Source organism: Labrus mixtus, chromosome 7 (genome assembly GCF_963584025.1).
Source record: "Labrus mixtus chromosome 7, fLabMix1.1, whole genome shotgun sequence".
Taxonomy (NCBI): domain Eukaryota; kingdom Metazoa; phylum Chordata; class Actinopteri; order Labriformes; family Labridae; genus Labrus; species Labrus mixtus.
Genome location: NC_083618.1, coordinates 27,726,117 through 27,739,970, shown reverse-complemented (window position 1 = coordinate 27,739,970; position 13,854 = coordinate 27,726,117). Strand labels below are relative to the sequence as shown.

Sequence of the window (13,854 nt, the reverse complement as noted above, 5' to 3'; positions counted from 1 at the left end):
AAGTTACATTAACTGTACTGAGGACATGAAGTACTGAAAGTTTACTCACCCACATCTTGAAAAATGCTCTTTTTTCCAAACTGTATCTGTTTTTATGTTCAGCTTGGTCACCTGAGTGTGATTTTCTCTTTGGGTCTGTATGCTTTCCTGAGACTGAAGAAATGTAAATGTCGCACAAATGGAAAGGAATGTATGAGCTGTACCTGCTAACAGAATATAAACAAGAATATAATATTGTGACCTTACAGACAAATAAATGAACAGTGCTTTGTTTGTTTTAGTTGTTTAGGAGTGATTTTGCATAGTTTAGAGTTTGCGGTTGCACATTTTTATTATTGTGGTGTTTTTTTTGAAGTTATGGACTTGAGCTTATATAAAGCTTTTCTAGCCTTCTTACTACTCAAAAAGCATTTTTACACCGCATGTCATATCCTTTCTTTCTTAATGTTCTTGCAGTTTTAACAAATTGTAAACAAATAGGTGGATAAGGAATGACCCGCCCTGACTGCTGTGGCCTCTTTATTGGAGCCCTTGTGTCTCAATGGGACAATGTGACACAGGGAAACTTTGTCCTTTATGCTGCTTCGTCTGACCTCGGCTGATTAAATCCTAAAAATAATCCTTATCCTGTCTCACGATTTCACGATTTCACCATTGAACAATCACAACAATGAATGTCTTGCACGTCTGAATGATCTATCATCTATCAATTGACAAAGTGTTTTGGCGCTGGTCCATGTGTACTGAATTCTTTTGCAGTGTGTAATGCAGTACGCAAGTGCTGCAGTGGAGTGTAATGCACATGTAATTTGTGCGGCGTGGTCTAACCACAGGTGAGTGTAATCAAGCAGCCCTCTTTGTTCTGGCTGTCAGGTGGGTGATAGGTGGTGTTCAGGGTGGGGAAAGGTATTTCCGAAAGGGGAGTTGCTCAGTTTTTCTTGGAAACAAACTCAAATGTGACTTCCATGTAAAGGTATGTGTGTAGCTACCTGAGAACCTTTGGCGACCCTGCAGTCAGAGGGTGCAGAGTATCAGGAGCCCTTTGAGTTTTATTGTTGTTGCTGTCACACAGGTTGTGAGTCAAACACACTTAAGACTCATTCTGGTAGCTTTGAAGGGGTAAACTGAAACCCACCGTGACTCACTCTGGATTGTTGTGGTTTCTTTTTGTTATTGGATGACAGGTGTCTCAAAGTTCACCTGAAGCACTTACAAACTCATTTGACATCACGCCATCACACCTACATCTGATATTTTACCACACTGAATCAGCTAAGTGAATAAATATGAACTGTTTTGACAACAATTGTTTTAATAGATAATAATAAAACCCGGTCTCTGTCTCTGTGTGACTATGAGGTGAAATGAAAAACGCTGGTACAGTCATGCACACACACACACACACACACACACACACACACACACACACATACATACACATGTGGTCAGAGTGTGCACATAAAAGGGTGGAGTCGGTGCGGTGGGACTTTTTTCTCACCCGAGGGGATCAGATCTTGACTTGACGCGCCAGGAACGCACTACAGGAGAGGAATTACGCAGATGAAAACCACACCGGGATGTGTGACAACTGAATTCCGGTTTGAAATTGTATCCGGTGCTTATCGCAGTAGTCAGATTTCAAATACGATCCAGAGGCAAAGTCTAGTTTCTGTGCAGTCTTGGAGCACATCGCATTGACCATGCCTCGCGTCCAGCCCTCACCACGAGCGGCGCGTAAAAGCGAGTGGCTCCGGAGCGCCCTGGCTCATCACCACTGCCCTGATCCCTGCGTGGACAACGAGATCGTGGTACTGGCAACTGGAGTAGACCAATACCTGCAGGAGGTCTTTCACCACCTGGCCTACCCCAACCGGGACGACACAGTGTCCGCAGAGGATTTCACTGAGCTGTGCACCGTGCTGGGACTCAACCGGGTCGAGAAAGGAAAGAGGACAATTAAAGACGGAGCCGGAGAGGGACAAAAAGGTGAGGAAGATGAAGAGTTCAGGGACGTGTGTTCCGGGCTGCCCTGCCACCTGTCCTTCAAAGACTTCCACTCGCGGCTCTGTGGATATTTCCGTGTGCGCAGCTCGCGAACAGGCACCGGGGAGTGCGCCTGGCGCCTGCCTGTTACCGAAGCCACGGAGCTGGTGGAGACACAGATCCGGGTCCGGTGGCCTCGTTCAAGACGGAGAAAATGCGTAAGCTTTGATCTGACAGGGGACCAGAACGGAGCCTCTAAGAAATCAACCAAAGGTAGAACCGCAGAGGAGCGCGAGTCAGGTAAAGTTCCAGGATGATACGTTTGATTTAGATTCTCACTGTGGCAGAGCATAGCCCTACTTCATTATTGTTGCACCTCTTTAAGCTGTAGGCTTTAAGGGGACTATTCCAAGTAAGTTTGTTTGTACCTTTCAACTATCCAAAATTAACCCATAAATTGTACATCCCAATTTAATATTTATTGACTTCGAGTAACAGAAAAAGCAACATGCAGCCTTCCCCACTTCCATTATTTAAAAGTGATTTTTATCTGATTGTTCTCAGCTTCTTTTATGTCCAGATCTACCTGTTCCCATTCTCTTATTCCCCAAGAGTCAGAGTTTATTCAAGCAAAACTCCCATAAAACATCATAAATACAAATAGATGAATCAAGATTGTAAAGTCCCCCTTAAAGCTCCTGTGGGGAACTTTTAGTTTGAGTCGATTGTGATGCCCCCTGTACATATCTCTTTGCTGATCTTGTCCTTTAAATGTGCAAGTTGTGTTTTCTGATGAAAAGCGTCCTCCTGTTTTGTGAACAGTCTTTTGTCCTTCACTGTGAATATTTGTGGAAAACGTTAAAAAAAGTTTTTGTAACATCCTTTACTCAGTTATCTGACACCCACCCTGTGGTAGCAGTTACCGTTTTTAAAAAAGAACTTAACGAAATGAACAATCTTGTCTGTGATTGGTCTCGTTTGCTTTTTAATGGTCAGTATTACTTTCAGTCTGTTTCGTCACAAGCTAAAAACTTCTCACAGGAGCTTTAAGTAACCAGCTCAGAGCAGGTACTCGCTCAACATGTCGTCTATGTTTGACATTGAGACCAAAAAGGCTTTTTTGATCTTTAACAGGCTATCTTTGGATTCAGGTTCGGGTTATAGGTTTTTTAGTTCAAAGCAATATTTGCCTGTAGCTGAAGTACTTGAGTAAACACAGGCCTTTACTCTTTGGCTTGCACTCACCACACATTATATCATATTATATAATAGGATAAGCACTGATGTTGGTGTGTAAGCTGTTGTTGATGGTAGATATGGAGATATAATCTTAACTACCATATCCATTTTCCACCTGAACACTTATATCAAATTGAATCCTCACCTCATCACATGTTATATTTACCTCTTCAATAAAATTATTCTCAAATATAAATGAGCTTGGATGGAAGTACCAAAATAAGTGTGAGTGTTTTGAACCTTTACCTGGGTAGATGTATACAACAGTTTTACAGAATCAGTATTTTAAAAAAGTATAAAACATACTCACATACATTTGTATATAAACTGCAATGATCGGTGTGAAGCGAGGATATCAACTTGGGAGGATAGAGCATGTATTTGATTTTTAAATACTGTTAAATGGCAAATTGGCTTGAATTGACTTCTCTTATCTATATTGGTGGCTAAGCCTCTGGGAGGGATTTTGGTACACAAACACAATTTGAAATGTTTACTGCAAGCACAGACTGGTGATCAATCGACCCGCTTGGCCTCTGAGCCACAGTCCCAGTGTTGTTGTAGATGGATAAATATTTAAAGCAGAGGAAAAAATACCCATTAATAAGAAGTGATTCAGTTTCACCCCAAGTTTAAGCATTTTTCTCTCTTCTCTCGTTTCCCCCTCTTCTTCTCCAGATGAGGTCGCAGCTCTGAGGGAGCTGGTGGAGGACCTCCGCTCAGCGCTGCAGGGAAGCGACGCACGCTGCCTGGCCCTGGAGGTAGCACGGAGACGGGAGAGGGGCCGCACGCCTCCGTCTCCATCCAGGCTCAAATCCACAGTTTCACCTCCTACAAGCTCCATCACCCTTAAAGAAGGCAAACTGGTACCGACGCACAGAATTAGAGGACAGGGCAGCGTTTCTAGAGTAGACGGGACAAGTAGGTTGGGCAGGAGACGTGACATCAGGGACCCCCTTCTGAGGGAGCTGAGGCTCATCCGCTCCGCGCGCGACGGGCAGCTGGAGGAGGCCATCAAATTTAACGAGCGTCTGGAAGAGGAGCTGCGGTGGGCGTACCAGGAAGTCCGTAAACTTCAGGGGGTGGAGTCAGCGCTGAGAAAAGAGAACACTCACATCAGGTTGGGAAAAAAAGTCATTTTGGAGGATTTTGATTGGAGGAAATATACAGGAAGTGCATGAATGGTTTTAACGATGTTGGATGTTGTCCATCAGGAGGCGGGCGGAGGAGGCCAGGGAGGCTCTGAGCTTGGGGCTTGAGAGGGTTCGAATGATCCAGGAGCAGGCTCAGTCTGTGCCGCAGCTCCAGTCCAGGATCAGCCAGCTGGAGACTGAGCTACACCAGTACAGGTACGAGCACTGTGTGTGGTCCGGAGAGAACAGAGGAAAGTGCATGGGCGTTGTTGGTGCATCCGTTTACACATCATTTGCCTCTGAGCTCCACTCATTTGAAATTCAATGCACTAAAGCCGAGAGATTAAGTTACCCCATGAGTTTACACTCTGTCTGAGTGTTGGGAAAAGTAGACTGGGTAACATTCCAGCAAACACCACTGTATTAACGGCAAACAAAGACTCTTTCCCCCCAACCCCCCCACAAAGACAAGTTCTTTTCATTGTACCCACAATGCATCAGAGGCTTGTATAAATCTGCTCTGACGTCTGTCTTACAAACATTTGATATAGTTTTGAATAAGCAAGTTAATGTAAAAGGCGTCACTCATTAAAAAACCCCGATCCAAACAAAATGTTAAAGCATCTTAGAACTTGTTTTTTTTTTAGTTTTACTGCCGACAACTTAACAACAACTTAACTTTTTTTTGGTCAAGCTCATCAACCTTATTTTGTCTTAAGCTCTAAAAACCATGAACCATGTTTAAGAAATGTAAGAAGCCTCTTTTTAAAAGTGAAAACAAGGTTAAAGCGACATAAATCTGCAGTATTTTAATGGCCAGGAGGGGGCAAAAGAACTTCCAATTGAATGGAACCTGCTCAGAAAAATCACCCCACTTCTTTGATATATATTACCAAATGAGTTAAAAAGACATTTAAAAATGTGTCAGAAGTGAACGTTTTTTCAAACCGCTATTTGAAGACGTTAATTAAACGTCTATGTTAAGATTTTATCAAGAAATGTGACACTATCACAAGATTCATCGTCACACATCAATACACTGTCATTTTTCATATTTCATATTTGAAGGATGTTTTGAACTTGTCCTCATTTTACGATGTCGCTGAATTTTCTTGTTTACAACTCACGGCCCTTAAAGCGCCACATTTATATTTCTGTGGGAAAAAAATTGATTGAGATTATGTCTTTATGTTCAGTAGGTGGGATTTCACACCGAATAATTTTGGACGAATGTCTCTACAATATTTATTTTCCTCACTGCTTCGATGCCAAAATGAACAAGTTATCAAAATGATATATCAAACTGTGTTTCTGACACATTGATGTTCTAACTGTGTGTGAGCAGGTTGAAAACTGTTGACATCAGGTCTTAGATGTTCAGACCTTATTCACATCTCTTTTCAAGCAAAGATCAAAGTTGAAATCCTGGCTGGTGCTCACTGGGTGGTCTCAATCGATAGTTTCTAGTCTTCGACTCTGCTTAATGTTACCTCGTGAATCATGGTCCCATTTACAATCATATATAAAACAAAGACGGCGAAGCTTCAAGCTTGGCTACCTGTGATTGTCAGGAGAGATTGTGTTTTGTCAACACACAAATTTTAAACTCTTGGCCTCAGAATGGTAGTCCTGAAAACTATGGGCGAAGTCTCACTGTCCATATTTATACATTTATGTACTCTGCCTACAAAGCAAAAGAAGACACACACACAGTCAGAGACTTTCTGATGACGTAATGGAGCAGTTAGCAGCTGAAGGGAAAGATATCTGCAGGAGTCAGAGATGAAAAGGAGGAACATGTTTGGATCACATTCATTAGCTGGACAAAAGCACGACCTAATACTAAAACTGGTCTGCGCCTGCTGGTTGTGCACAAAGTCAAATGTTTACTTTAAGTTAGCCAAAAAAAAATCACCTGCTGAATTGAATGCTTTCCACATAAAGCCCCAACATGACTCATCAAAGAAATGATGGAGTTTATAAAAGTCATGTGTGGTTTCAGATCAGATAAAGGACAATAACACAACAAAAGAAACATACTGAAGACGCCTTTACTTTGAAGAGACACACCTGATATGTCTCACTCTGACCTTCAAAGTCTAGTCAGGGACGTCATTTTAAGCGTTTGGATCAGACAACATAAGACGGCTGATCGCAACTCTGATAGAAATACTGACAAGTCAGAATCTAGTCCACTTCTCTCAACATGCCCTATGATGCATCAGGTAGTCGGGTCATTGACATTCATTTTCCAAGGAGTCTCCTTTGACCTGTCTTACATTGTCACGTTCCAACGCCAACGCCTTGCAGTTCGTGATAGGACACGACATGTTCATGTATTGTTTGCTGATCTTGGCTTTAACTTGCTGTTATCTCCTGTGCCACAGAGTGTATCTGTGCTGCAGCCGTCACTAAGAATGCAGCTTGGATGTGTTACTTAAATTGAAGTAGTCTTTTTTTTATTAGACAGTTCCAGGTGGAGAAAAGAAAGATATAGCAGCTTCAAACAAACTCAAACAAATGCACAAATAAAGGAGCTTCTGTCCAGATAGGCAATGTATTTTAAGTTTATATTTGTGTACCTCTACCACCCTTAGGTCCTGCTGCACCTGCATCTCTTACCCCGCCGATCAACAAATTCACCCAGTCGGAGCAGAGGACACCTGTGGCAAGACTGGTGAGTCTTCTCTGGAGTGGAAGAACAGAATGATTTGCTCTGAGCATCAGGAATCAGACGCTTGTTCTGTCTTAACTTCACTTTAACAGCAACTTCTAATGAATAAAGAATAAAGAACCATTTTGCATATTTTTCAGGGTATACTGATATATACAAATTTCTGCAATAAACTTTTTTCATAGAAGACATTTGATGCGTCATAACAGAAAGTAAAGATGACACTCATTAAATATACCAGAACCCTGGAGCTAGCGCCCCTAAATGGAATGTGGACATTTGTAATCTTGTCATTTCTCCTCCCACATAAGATCATTTATTTACCAAGTCTCTGCAAGAGTGTTATAATGTAACACTATTTTTTCACATAAAACGCTGAAGTGTCATTGAGCAAGTATTGTAACCCCTTGTCCTGTTTGCAGATTCAGAGTGTCTGCAGAGAGCGGTGGAGGGGAAGGCGGCCTCGGATGAAGAGGAGGAGGACGGAGGAACGAGGGAGGAAGGAGAGTGCATCCTGAAAGAGACGAAGAAGAACATCAGCCGACAGCACGACTGTGCCAAAGGGTTAGTCGACATCGTGCACCTGCAGACACCAACTTGTTTAGATGTTTTAACCCCAAAAAACTGATGAGAGACCTTTTTGTTATTCCTCTAGATGTCACAAGAACAATCTGGTCCACCCGCGATCCTCCCAAACTCACCTTCATGATAGACACCTAAGCACTTTGAAGGACAGCAGGGGGCGCTGCGACTGGAAGGGACAAATCCAAGAGCAGCCAGAAGGGGGCAGATGTTTTGAAAAAGACAAGGTGAGAGAAAGAGATGGACTTGGATACGTCTGTGATTCACTTCAGTCAGATGAATCAAAATTGAATCCAGAGAAACACATTGAATTTTATTTCTAAGCACATTCAAACACAGCTTAAGAAACTTTCTCTTGTTGTCTCATCAGATTGAAATAAACTTATTTGACAGCTTTTTGCATTCATTTGTTTCTCCTCTTGTTTTTCCAGAAGCCTGAAGAAGAGGTGGAGGAGACCAGGCTGGAGGAGGAGAAAGAAAAGACACGTCTGTCTTTACTAGAGGATAAACTCACAGATGCTCTCACAGTGCTGCTGCAGCTACGCAACAAGGTTCACCAAAAACAAACTCTCTCACCATGCACCTCACACACTCACACACACACACTTACAACTCGTCAGTGCCATCTAGTGTTCAATCTTCTCCCAGACATGCTTTGTGACATTCCACAGGTTATGGATTAGTCTTGCAGGGAGACACAATCTGCATTATTACTCAAACAACTGAGGGATATGAACTTATATCTATTATGTTGTATTCTTTCTTAATGCTACTTTACATTTTTTTTACCTTTTAGAAACTTGTTGAAATTAAAAATGTATTTTCCAAGAGTGTCCTGGCCGAGACAGGCAGCAGCACAATTTACAAACATATGTATATATATATATATATATATATATATGCATTATTAGACACACAAAAAAACACATTTAAAGAGCAAATGTTTGTCAAGATCACCCTCAAACAGATCAAGGAGAACATCTACTGCCAGATGTGTCCACCTCCAAATCATTAAACATCCTCTTACAATAATTCAACAATGGGCTGCAGGTAGCTTAGCGGTTATGTTGCGCGTCCATATGTCGGGTATAAGTAAAGCCCTTCACTGCAACGGCCCGTGGGTTCGAATCTGACCTCGGCCCTTTCTCCTCCCAACATTCCCTGTCTCTCTTTAGATATCTTAATTACTAAAGGCAAATATGACCAAAAATTGTATTATAAAAAAAGCATCCAACAAGAGCAGCTAGTTTATAATAATAGTAATAATAATAACTTTATTTATATAGCACCTTTTAAAAACACAGGTTTACAAAGTGATTTGACAAACTAAACCAAACACAGAAGAACATAAACAACAGCAAGAACAAACAAATGCAAAATACTAAAAATAATTAAATACAATTCAACAGAAAAGAACCCAAAGTGCACGATACCCAACAGACATATAGAACCCGACCATCACAAGAACCATCATAAGAACCCAACAACACGAGCTGAGACCAAGAGGAACCAAAGATTTAAAAAGATGTAAGAAACTAAAAGAGATAAAAGTAAATCAAAAGAGAACAGCACTAAGAAGGTAAGAGCAGAAAAAGAAATAGAAACAAGTGGATCAAAAAAAAACAACAATAATATTAATAAAAACAAAAGTAAAAATAAGTAAAGTCTCAGCTCTTTGCGTAAGTCGTTCCAAGCAGAGGGAGCAGCAAACAGACAGTTTGCAGTATGAAAAGGTCCTGGTATACAAGATTACAAGTCCCTGTTCTCTTCTGACTGATGGAGGTCAGAAGGTATGAAGGAAATAGACCTAAAATAGACCTAAGATTAGAATATGTCAGTGTTTCAGTCTGTGTAGGGTCAAAGAAGTCCATCCAACAGATGCATAAAACAAACAGTGACGAGTGAGGGATTTAAAAAGAGTGATGAACCCCTGAGCTCCAGATACGTCCAGAGATGATCAAATTTGCGGCGAGGCATGCATGTATAACAAATCACAGTAAAGAGTAGTTTATGTAAGTGGATATAATGGATGTTTGTGTAGATAACATCAGGGCCATTCTCTCTTAATGATACATTCATGAAGATTAAGGCCTGACATTGTCCGACATGTTATGTGTGCTCTATACGTTTAACTTTGTCGGTTGTGTTTGTTTGCTTTTGGTTTTGTTTTTGTGCTCATCATTGCAGTGTCTGTCGTTATGTGCATGAAAATCATCCGTTTATTGCTTCCTTTCCAGAACGTGTCCCGCAGAGCCCTGGGGAAGATCGTGATGGACACTCTGGATGTCTGCAGCAGGAGTCGAGAGGGTATACGTCTGATTCACATCTTCTAGTTGTGTTCATGTTGAAGTGTTGCTTGTTGCTTAAACTTTTTTTTTTCTCCACCTGCAGGTCCCTCTCAGATCTTGCAGGTAGCCGATGCCCTCTGTGTGCGCCTGTCGTCCAGGGATCTCTTCGGAAATGGATCAGACTCCGAAGCGGGAGAGAGCAGAGAGAAACTGCTGGTTTCGTCTTCAGGGTGTCAAAGCAGCAGCGTTAACTCTCTACTCATCTCCTGTTAAATCACCTTCTGTCTTTCCTGTATTTAATCTTTGTCTTATTTGCACCCACACGTTTTATAAGTAGCCTATGTATATCCCAGATTTTTAAAACAGTTCTATCTATTTAAATATTAATTTTATATCCTTGATTCAATCTTTTGTGAATGTACTATCTATTTAAATTTAACCATTAAAGGTTTTTAAAATCCAAAGTGCTCACTGTCTAAGAGTTGACAAAGAAAGCTCTGATTACATCATTTTGCATCCTTCTCACACAGAATCTTAGATAAAGGGACGACTGACTTTAGCACAGAAAAAAACATGGTCCATCCTAATTTAAAGCAACAATGGACACATTTTAGTTCACTCCTAAATGCTCACCTTTACCCCTAAAAGCAACACATTTGATCTATTGTTGCTTCAGTAAAACGTCACCTGTTTCAAAATGTAAACCCCCTCTTCTACAAATGATACGAGCCTTTTTTTGTGGTAATGTTACCGACGTAAATGTGCCCACTGAACTTCACTGTAAGGCCAGTAATGTCACAACCAGTATCCAGAAGTAGGAAGGATGCCAGAAAAGAGAGAAGAAGAAAAGGAGGGAGCTGGCGCCGACTTTTGACCCCAACAATATTTGATTTGAACAAACTTGTTTCGGTCTGCTCCAAAAGGCTGTTGGGAACCAGGCATAGGGAACTAATGTTAGCTAGGAGGCTAGTGCTAACAGTATCCTAGTGACTGAATTTGCATATGTTGATTTAAATCATATCTGGAAGGGCCCATTCACAGGGCCTTTAAGGGGCCCAGACATTTCAGTGAGCGGGCCTGTTATTATATTATATTAAAACCCACCTGAAACTGAGATTTCTGACATTCTTTTTCTAATATGCTAAATGAGAACATCTTAAATGTGTGTGAGATGAAGTGAAATAATGACCTTGAGTATTTGAATATATTTGTTTTGTAGGTTATATGTGGCCCTTGACCTTCAGTAGGTCCTGTAATAAAATGATTAGCCTGGTTTCTCTCTCTGCTGTTGCTTCTCGCCCTTCTACAGTCCTGAAAACGTGACGTCATCTCAGATTGTGGGCCTGCATACCTTACACAATACATCCTGAAGAAGACCTAGTCCGGTGGGAAAAGGTCATTAAGAAAGTCCCCATTTTCTACCAATCCCGAACGGACGTGAATCCAGCGCCGCTTTAAAGGGACGCGGGAATAATTGGATTTTTGAGTTGCCCTGTGGTATGAGCGATCAATCATGTGGTTAATGAACAGCAAATTCATTAGGCTTGTAGTCACCTGTTAGGCTTCATATTTAAGATGTAGTCAACCGAATCAGCAGTGTGTGCACATCAAAATGACTAGGACTTTTAATATTTGATTAAGCCTATTTTTCTATCAAATCCAGTTCAGAGACTGATTTCGTAGAATCCTCCTGCATGTTTACAATTTGCCTGAAGAACAGCAGAGTGATAAAAGATGTAACCCTAGTATGTGTCTTTTTTTTAAGTAGCCTAATACAAACTGTGAGGACGAATCAAGCCCTTGAAAAATGGGGTTTACGAGCAGCACTTGAAGGTGGCATGATGCTGCGCGCGTAATGGATTTCCCCAGCACTGCTTATTGGGGTCCAGGAGCTGCAGCTGCAGCGGTCCAGCCACATTACATCTTCTCCACCACTTGATGCCGGTGACCTTGGCTGGCTGACGGAGACTACCTCTCTCTCAGCCTCGCATTGTGCTTTTTTCCGCTCACAATGGCATCATCGGACGGGCTGGATGAGGATTGCGTGCTGCAGCGGGGGAGATCTCAGAGTGACCCGAGCAGCATCACCGAGGTCCGCTTGGGTGAAGCGCACAGAGCAGGTAAGAGGAGGGGGGGCCTTAACGCAAGCTGGACATCTCTACCTGTTTGGAACTGTTTTTTTTTTTTTGCTTTGAGCTGGTGGTTTCAAAAGGGGAACACCACGTCGCGATGTCGGGGTTCGCCTGCAGCCCCATCTCATCCGCGGTCATCATCATCTGAATCTGGATGTAATAAACGCAGGTCGTTCTGTAGACGTGCGTCATATAGCCTCCTACTATCCCTACATGTTCCCAAAATACTGAGCTGTGCTGCAGGCCTCTCATATGAAATTGCTCCCCATAATGTCCTTCACAACAACATCAGGTAGCCAACATCTGTGTCATGCAGCAGCAGCAGCAGCAGCAGCAGCATGAGATGTTGGCACAACTGGTGTCTTGTCTTCGTCAGAATCCTTTTGGCGGTTGTCCTACATTCATTTCTTGACAGTAATAGGATGCATTGACTGGTTGATTTTGGTTAGTTTGAGGCCTATATGCCCACGAGGAACCGTTGTCTATATTACCACTTGTCATCCCAACCCACTGCCTGCCTTATCACAGACACTGCTGCATGTGACTGACATGGAAAGAAAAAGGCTTTAATAGAAGCTTTGGAGACATGGGAATCTGCTCCATTGGCCAACAAAAGCTCAACAGATTCGTTCAGTAGTGGGCCTAACATATTTTGCTTCGCCTTCTTGTTGGATGTAGCATAACCTCTGTGGCCTATATAACCTGTCAGCACACCTTCACACATTGCTATTACTAGAGTAAGAGAGGGGGAGTAATAATAGCCAAGCACAGGCTTTTAACACTTACCTTGATATCTGTCTGCAGGACTCCACTAGGACAGGTCAGGGCTTACAAGAAGAAGCAAGACAACTTGAGTGAAGGAAGTCAAGCCACTTAACCTAGTGCAGGCCTACACCAGCCAATTACGCTGCAAAGCACAAGCAATGATTTATACACCAACAATACAATCAAGTGTGTTTTAACCTGTGCTTTTTTCCATTTTAACAAGTTTGAAAAGGGCACGGATGCTCTAACCATTTATTTATCACTCCTTAAAGATACAAATGACTTTCCCCTGCAGCACGGATTTCACATCAGAATGATAATAAGAATAATTACACTAACGTTAGGATAATGACTTCCAGATGTTAAAAAATGTAATGGGCGTGATGCCTCTGATGGGAAGGTAGAATGTAAAACTTGGCATCCCACATGGACTGCAGTATGTTTGAGTTGAGGCTGATGGGAGTGCTGGTTGTGTTGCTGGCTGTTTCCATGGTAACCCAAATGGCAGAAGGCAGCGCTTGGCTCTCCAACTGAGTCGACATGGTGGTTTATCTGCTTCACTTACTGGTCGTCCCCCCCCCCCTCCCCCCCCCCCTCCCCCCTCCCATTGCACTCAGTGATGTACAGCAGCAAAGCCATTCAAAGTGAAATGCCACTTAGACAGTGAATCGTGTTTTATTTGTGAGATAGATTCTATATGTCCTCTGGGGAATCCGCCGGGGCCAGGACATAACTGTTGCTCGACAGCTTCCCGAGCTGACTTAAGATCGGCTGTTTTGAAAAGTGTCGAGCGATGGATGGACGGATCAATTTGAAACCTTATAAAATCACTGATTTCAACTTGCAGGCCCACACTGTGGCTCTTTGCCAGCCATCATCGCCCACATACTGAAGACTCAACTGGTTTTATGAGAGACTGACAGCAGGGAAACAGATGACTTTAACAGGGGATTTTGGTTCTATGCAGCTGTTATATCTGATCAAATAAGGGGTTCAGTTACTCAGTAGTAGTCTGATGTGTGTGTGTGTGTGGGGGTTGCAACATAATATATGAGGCA

The 13,854-nt window shown here is 42.3% G+C and overlaps 2 protein-coding genes across 2 annotated transcripts in view; both read left to right on the top strand.

Annotated features, from left to right (window-relative positions):
- The first annotated feature begins 1,499 nt into the window (after positions 1-1,499).
- Positions 1,500-10,891, top strand: si:ch211-112f3.4 (EF-hand and coiled-coil domain-containing protein 1). The gene is made up of 9 exons (XM_061041479.1): positions 1,500-2,283; positions 3,901-4,342; positions 4,437-4,571; positions 6,953-7,032; positions 7,452-7,593; positions 7,685-7,838; positions 8,043-8,162; positions 9,849-9,918; positions 10,003-10,891. The coding sequence occupies exons 1-9, from the start codon at positions 1,701-1,703 to the stop codon at positions 10,170-10,172; spliced, it is 1,896 nt and encodes a 631-aa protein (XP_060897462.1). The 5' UTR covers positions 1,500-1,700; the 3' UTR covers positions 10,173-10,891.
- Positions 10,892-11,767: 876 nt separating this feature from the next.
- phactr3b (phosphatase and actin regulator 3b) overlaps positions 11,768-13,854 on the top strand; it is a 58,488-nt gene continuing 56,401 nt past the window's right edge. The window contains exon 1 of the mRNA XM_061041476.1: positions 11,768-12,019. Coding sequence (XP_060897459.1) covers positions 11,911-12,019 — 109 coding nt within the window. The 5' untranslated portion in view covers positions 11,768-11,910. The remainder of the gene's footprint in view (positions 12,020-13,854) is intronic.